The sequence below is a fragment of the Camellia sinensis genome, chromosome 2 (genome assembly GCF_055761805.1).
Source record: "Camellia sinensis isolate YWXY chromosome 2, ASM5576180v1, whole genome shotgun sequence".
In the NCBI taxonomy this organism is placed as follows: Eukaryota; Viridiplantae; Streptophyta; class Magnoliopsida; order Ericales; family Theaceae; genus Camellia; species Camellia sinensis.
In genome coordinates, this window is record NC_138962.1 from 223,372,533 (window position 1) to 223,380,093 (window position 7,561).

The following is a 7,561-nucleotide window of genomic DNA, read 5'->3' on the forward strand; positions in this document are numbered from 1 at the left end:
AATCAGAGTGTTTCTTGTTTCAGGCACTGAAGCGAAGATCAAATAAAGGTTTATTTGGGATGAAAGAATATTGTAAAAATACCCCTCACAGTGCTAAACAATTTTGGCAAGAGATAGATAGAAGTGTATGAGCCCACAAGCAGCTAGAAAGGGTTTGGGTTGGATTGAAGAATAGCCCAAGCTCCCTCCAACTGGTTTCTTCAAGCCCAAAACTGGATTGTATTGGGCGGATCCGAATCTTCCATTTGGGCTAAAATGATATCCTGTCCTACATTTTTTTTTTTTATATTTATAATCAGTGAAATTTCAAAACATCTGTTAGAATTGACAATATTTTTTAAATTGGGTGCGGTCTTGGATAAAAACTTGTTTGAAGAACTTTCTATTTCCCATGCGAGACACATAGGAATATATCAACCCAAAATACAGGTTGAGTTCCACGATTCATATGAACCAAACAAGTTTTAATACTGTTGGCTTTTTGGCTTTTCGAAGGGTATTTTTGTGAATGTGAGCGTGCCAGCAAGGATCAATCAGTCCTTACAGAAATTATAATTGCCAACCAATTATCAGACGATTGTGTTTTAGTTCTTTTCAGCCTCAATGAAGAGGACTTTTACTGGTGGCTTGACTTAGGAGAAATTAAGAGAAATAACAGTAATATGAAGAACAATTGAAGTATTTCATAAAAATGAACACTTACAACGGTCCGAACTCAGCCTCGGAGAGGTTTACAACAGCAATCTACTTGAATCTACTTGAAGCTACTCCTATGAATCGAAGTGCAGTGCGAGTATTTAAAGTGCAGGTATTTAAAGAACAGGTATTTAAGGACTGGAAATATAAATGACTGGAAAGAAAATATATGAAGTAAATGACTGGTTTGTATGGTCTGAGTCCGTCCCTCTTTCTGGGGGCTACCCTGCTATTTATACTCGTCAGTGATGACCTTCGAACTGCACTTCGAACTGTCGAACTGCTCCTCCATGATCGCTGGTCATGCTTCCTTACAAGTAGCTCCATTACGCCATTACTGGCAGTTGAGCTTCCCTCTTGTACTTAGATTTGAATATGAGTAACCGTTTGAAGACACGTCATCTTGCATCCCGTTTATTTGATCTAGTGTTACTCGGATCATGTGAGGACCAATGTTTATTGTCACGTGTACGATCAGGATTAAAGGTTTGAATAACCTTCCTTTATTACCCTTACTATGCCACGTGTCGAACTGTAACTGGCTTTTACAAAATATGTAGCCAACATTACCCCCCGCACTAATATACCCAATACTTGGTGATATTAGTGGATTGCAATTTTCCCGCGCTTCCAGAACGTGTATGAAGTCCATATTCTGGAAATACAACCGTCATCCATTTGGAGATCATCTACATTAACTCGTCGAACATCCCAATACCTTAGTATTCGAACAGGTTATGGCTGCATCAACTTCCCTTTCTATTGATCAAGCATATGAAGAGCCTTTGAGTGATGTTGTTCCCCCTCGAAAGAACCTCCACGCATTCATTAGCCACCTTTACCCGCCCTTCTATATTCAGGTAATGGAGGCTTTTGTAGATTATAAACCTCTGGACTATGAACACATTGCTTTTAATCCCTTGGTTTACAAACTTACAGATACAAAGAATTCTTCCCCTAAGCTCCCTTTGTATTCTGACCGAACTACCCTCGAGCCTTTGCTTCGACAAGTTGAAAATATGGATCTAGGAAACTCTTCTTCACAGACCTCTGCATGGGATGAAATTGTGACCTCTTCATCCTCTGGAGCTTCTGGCTGGACAATCTGGTCCTCTCCTGAGACTTATGATCTAAGGGAGCGAATCAATCATCATTTTGTTGAGTTTACTGACCCTTTGGAGTTTCCCTCCTACGCTCGAAGCTCAGTGGTCTACCCTTACGCGCCCATTGACCTTCGACGTAGCTTGGAGGAGAATCTGCTTGTGGCTTGGTATACTTCTTCCATGCCTACGAAGATAATGCATCCTGCCCAACGTTCAGAAGAAGCACAAGGGTATACCCCTTCATTTTTAGCCAAAAAGGCGAAGATTTGTTCTTCTGATTGGCTTGACTATATTAATGCTTTTGCTCCTTCTGTTCCCGTGCCATCTCCCATAATAGAAGCATCCACACCTTCTTCTGCATCTGCATCCTCTGAGATAGAAACACCTGCTCCTTCCCCTTCGTCTTCTGAAGCAGAATCATCTTCTCCTTCTCCTCCTCCCATCCTTTCCTGGACAGAAAAACTAAGACTTGCCCTTCCAATGGACAAAGTCTTTCCACCTTACCAACCTCCGTCACCCCCTTCTCCAGCCGAGCGAAAGCAAGCTCAACTTTTGCTTGCGGCTTTCTCCCACCTGCCCTTCAATGTTCTTGAGGATGATATTCCTCTTAAGAATTTCCAATGGGCTTGTGATATCCTCACTAGGGGTCATGTCCTCAACCCTCTTGCTCAAGCAGAGCTCCATTTGTTTTTGGACCAACTCCCAGTGCTCCTCTACTGGCATCAGAATTCTAAGATCACCATCCAAAATCTGGATGAACTTTTATCTCTCCGAATTCATGCCCAATATGAAGCAGAGAATCTCATCGAAGAGCTCGATGACTTCAGGAATAAAGATTCTACGTACTGGGATGGTTTGGTTATGGATGACTTGGAACAAAAATCGAGGGAAGAGGCCTTCGAAGCAAAGGCTGAAGAACTCTATTATGAAGTGAGGGCTCATCAGCTTATGCAATCGACTTTAGAAGAAATAGAAGAAATAATAAAGAAAGAACAGAAATTTATTGACCATTGCTGGACAAAATTTCATGACCTTGTTATTTATTCTATTCCTTATTTTTATGAGCTTGAATTTGTACCGAGATAGAGTTACTTAATGTAATAAACAAAGTCTTTCTGTACTTAACACTGTTTGACTCTGTTTCCTTTTATCTCTAAAAGCTAACTCATAACTTTGAATTGAACAATTTCATACTTCGAATCAACTGTTTAATGAAGTACTAAAAGAACCAATCATGTCTTCTTCCAATTCATGGAGTAAAATTGACAATTCTGGCAGATATCATTTTAGTACTTTGATTTTAATGACTTTATATTAACTGTAACCAATATATGGTCATAGTTGATATAGCCAATCAATTTGAAACTGATCTCTTTTGGCTTCGAAGGGCAAACTATGGTAATTCCTTCTTGCTCAAACCAATAACTGGTTTGGATGTTCCGAACAATGCCCTTTTTTCCTTAAAGAGTTCTAGGGCTTGCTTCGAATGTTATCACTTCGAACAGGTCTTTAGATTTTTTGAAGTAGACCAATACTTTGAATATTCAGACATTTTTAAGCATGCAGTATGCTTCGAAGTCGGCTCCTGCATTTCGAAGCCGTTTTTGTTTGAAATTTTAGCGCAAAAATGTGGCTTCGAAGCTGGCATCAATGTGCTTTTCCCTCCAGAAATTATCGATGTTGAAAGAGATTCCTTGTTTTCGCACGTTTTAGTACTTAATGACTTACGAGATGTATCCCCGCACACAAAAGTTATTTAAAACCTTTTCACTCTGTGCCCCGGAATTGCTTACACATTCAAATCCCCTTTGGATTTCCATTTCTCTCTACTCCCTTCTATATTTTCCGAAAACCCACGATCAATGGCTTCTTCCCCATCAAAAGTTCCGACCATAGAGCGCGTAAGCTCATCTGTGGCTTTGAAGCGGCTTATTGATGCTGAATGTGAGAAATACAAGGGTGATGAGAAAAGTGCTATCGATGGGCGTTTCTTTATCCCTCGTCGCCATGTGCAGCGAGAGTACGTGCTAGGACCTATTTTCAAGGAGATCCCTTCCGAGCTTCCCGCCCTATATCCTCGCTTGGAGAATCAATGCCTTCTGTATGAAGGTGGTCTCGACTGGCAAGGCTGGAAAGTCAATCGTCCTCACCGATGCTGGCCCACGATGAGACCAGAGTGGCAAGAATGGTACGACCGAGTTGTCCCTGCTAGGACATTGGACCTTCAAGAACTCTGCCTTCTTGATGCTCTTCGACTATCTAGGGTAACTATCCCAGAAGACCCTTTTCTAATCCCCGCTGCTTTATGTTTCTGGAACCCTATTTTCAATTTCTTTCAGTTTAGGTGTGGGATGATGGCTCCCACTGTTCTTGATATTTGCCACCTATTAGGAGTATCCCCCATTGGTACCCCCATCACACCAGATTTTCCTGACTTAGTAGTCCCTTTCTCCCTCCCCTCTCTTAATGTATCTTACAGTGATTTTGTTAGAGTCGAGAACAAAAGAATGGGTCCAGTAACTGATAGGGAATTCTTTTCCTTTTTATTATATTGGCTTTGCAAATTTCTTTTCTGCACCTCCTCCCAAAGAATCATGCTCGAATTTGCTCCTCTTGCCAAAGCCTTGGTTTTGCAGAAAAGAATAGCCTTAGCCCCATACATTCTGGGTCATGTATATAGAGTTTGTTCCCTCTTTTGTGAGAAACCCCTAGATGCCAATCAAGGGGGACCATTTTGGATTCTTCAGCTTTGGCTCTTTGCCTATTTTTCTGAACTACAATCCAAATGTCTTAAATTTTCTGGGCTACACTCCCTCACTCATGGCATAAAACTGGCCAATGCTTCACTTTATCCAGCTACTTTTGCCTTTTATTTCTCCTTCTTTCATCAACTACCAGCTGCTCTTCCTGATCATCGTTTCCGTCCCTTCGAAGCTAGCATAGGTCCAACCTGGTTAAATCACTTCCTTAGTGATAGGCTCTGTGCTTTGCCTATTCATAAAGATATGTGGGCTTCCCTACTGATCCCTAGGGAACTGTTTATTGGGACCACCAACCCCAGAGCCTATAAATGCATAGCTGAGCCTTATTGTCCTGCTCAATTTGCTAGACAATTTGGCCTCACACAAGGAGTTCCAATACCTCTTTGCAGCAACACCAATCTGAGTCTTACTAAGAGGGATTTGAAGGTTCGAAAATCGAGATTAGAAGAGGCAACCTTCAAGTTTATGGATGATTTGGCCAGTTTTGAGTTCATCCCTTTCTCCCCTCATGGTACTGCATTGAAGAGATATCAAAATTGGTGGGTGAGCAACATGGAAGTTTATTTGGCCATCTCCTCTCAAAACCTATTGGAGGTGCTGGATGTGCCCAAGCCCAAAGAAGCTGAGACTGTCATTTCTTCCACTATTCCAATTACAGTAACTGCTACAACTCAGTTTACTTCTGCTGCTTCAATTCCTCCCAGGGTCACTCGAAGTATGTACCCCTTTCTCCTTTTCTCTAACCTCTTCATATAATGCTTGCTATCTTATCTCTAATCCTTCTTTTATGAAGGTGGTCAACAACAAAAGAAGAAGAGACTCTTTGAGCTAGAAAGGGAAAAAACTGAACTTCCAGAGATGGAGGAAGAAGAAAATGATCAAGAACAGGAGTCTCCCTTGAAAAGAAACAAAAGAGACCCTCAATTGGCTCAAGAGGGGATAGCCGCTAGGGAAGAAGAGGAGAAGCTCACTTTTGAAGAGTCTGGACCCCAACCTAAAAAGGTCGAGAAGACAATGGAGGAGCGAATGATTCCAACTCAAAGGAAAAGGAGAAGAAAAATTACCGTTTCTCCTTCCGATTTTACCGAAGATTCTGATTCCGAGACAATTGCTCAAGTAATAGAAAAGAGGAGGAAGATCACTGTTCTAGCTACCAGCTCGTTTGAAGATCCCATCCATGAGGTTGTAGAACAAGAATATCCCAAAGCCATAGTTGTTCTTGAAAGAGCTGAGGAGAGGCAGCAGCAACAATTCCTTGGGACAAGTAAGTTTCTGCATGCCTTTATTCTTTTCTTGTCGACTTTTCAAGACTAAGACTTGACATTACCTCACATTTTCTTCTTTTTACAGCAACGACCACTGCATTAATCTTCCCAACGGAAACTTCCCCAATTTCAGTCGAAGTTGATCAGATGCAACGCGTGAAAACCATTCAAATCACGCTCCCACTTCCTAAGCCTATATTCGATACGTCTTTACCGAGGCCGAGTATCCCTGCATCTCTTTTCCTTGGCTTAGAGCCATACCTCCCTTTCTTGACTCTTGATCTGCCTCAGTTTGTTTCTTCGATCCTCACTCTTCCTCCTACTGCTACTTCATCTCGCATGGCAGTTGATTCTCCTTCAGGGGATGCCGATAATTTTCCAATTCATGACTCATCACCAATGCCTACTTCCAGCCCTTCCTCACTTGATTTGCTGGTGGCCAAGACCATAGAGGCTGCCAAAGATGCTCCATCTGTTTCTCCCATCCCTATGCAGCCCTTTGTGTCTTCCACCACAACACTCTCTATGCCCTTCATGTCAAGGGATGAGGTAGACATTTTTGAAGAAAGACTAGCTAGTCTTTTTGACATTCCTTCTACCTCTCCTACTTCTACTACTGAAGCTGAGCCATTAGCCTTGGCTAACTCCCTTTTGGAAATCTTCGAGAGTTCTCCTTCCTCCAGCAACAAGCCTTTTGTACCTTTAGTAGATTTGGACACATGCTTGCAACTGTTGACTTCCTTTTCGAGGATCCCCTTCGAGGCTCTACAAAGGCCTATCATCAGGAACGGGTTCCTTCAATGCTGTAACATTGCTGAGCAGTCTGCCATGAGTGTTTCAAGTCATCTATCTCAGGCTGCAGCTACTATTGATTTCTATCTCAACATTTGCCATGCTGCTAAAGCTGCGGATGATAAGCTGGTTAAGGACCAGAGTTTTGTTTCTCAGGTGCATACTGAAGTATCAACTCTGAAAGAACAACACTCTTCTGCCTCCCACTTTCGAGTCCAACTTCTGGAGAAGAAAGCTCAGCTCGAAGAGGAGTTAGCTGCAGTAAACCAAGCCTTGGTTCGAACTGATAAGAAATTGCACATCACCAATCAAGGACTGGCTGATCGAAAAGAAAACATGGCTGCAGCTATTCAATTATTTCCTTCCCTTAGTAATAGGAAAGCTATTGTACAAAAACAATTAAAGCATTGTAATGATTTTTGGGCCAACTTGTGGCATAATGTACTTGATTCTTTATGAAAGCACACTATTTTGAATATAATTTGAACAAGCTTTGTGTTTTTGCATATGGTGTTTACTCTATCCCTTGTGTCTCCCAAACGGTTGGAAAATAAGGTTTTAGATATCTGCCATTAATCTTTTTGGGATGTACATAACCATTCAAATTTCTTAAATGGTATGCTCCGAAAGGCAGAACCCTATGAATTTGATATGGACCTTCCCAATTAGGTGACCATTTGCCAAACTTATGGCTTTTAATCCCAATTGGGAGTATTGTCTTCCATACCAAATCACCTTCATCAAAGCCAATGTGTTTGACTTTCTTATTATAATTCTCGGCTGCTTTCTTCTTTTGGAAAAGAATGCTATTTAATGCCAAAATTCTGGCTTCATCTATGCCTTCTAATTCTAAGCACATACTTTGATGGTATTGTTCAGGATTCAATTGATCTTGACATCTTACTCTCAAAGATTTGACATTAATCTCCACTGGTAAGACTGC

The 7,561-nt window shown here is 41.4% G+C and overlaps 1 protein-coding gene across 1 annotated transcript; it reads left to right on the top strand.

Moving 5' to 3' along the window:
• Window positions 1-5,404: 5,404 nt before the first annotated feature.
• LOC145820672 (uncharacterized) lies at window positions 5,405-7,094 on the top strand. Its single transcript, XM_082917150.1, has 2 exons — window positions 5,405-5,825; window positions 5,912-7,094. The coding sequence occupies exons 1-2, from the start codon at window positions 5,420-5,422 to the stop codon at window positions 7,075-7,077; spliced, it is 1,572 nt and encodes a 523-aa protein (XP_082773276.1). The 5' UTR covers window positions 5,405-5,419; the 3' UTR covers window positions 7,078-7,094.
• Window positions 7,095-7,561: the final 467 nt, after the last annotated feature.

Excerpts from the sequence above, each read along its gene's own strand:
- LOC145820672 (XM_082917150.1), top strand. The coding sequence starts at position 5,420 with ATGGAGGAAGAAGAAAATGATCAAGAACAGGAGTCTCCCTTGAAAAGA. Across the intron at positions 5,826-5,911 it reads GCAACAATTCCTTGGGACAA|CAACGACCACTGCATTAATC; the intron begins GTAAGTTTCTGC and ends TTCTTTTTACAG.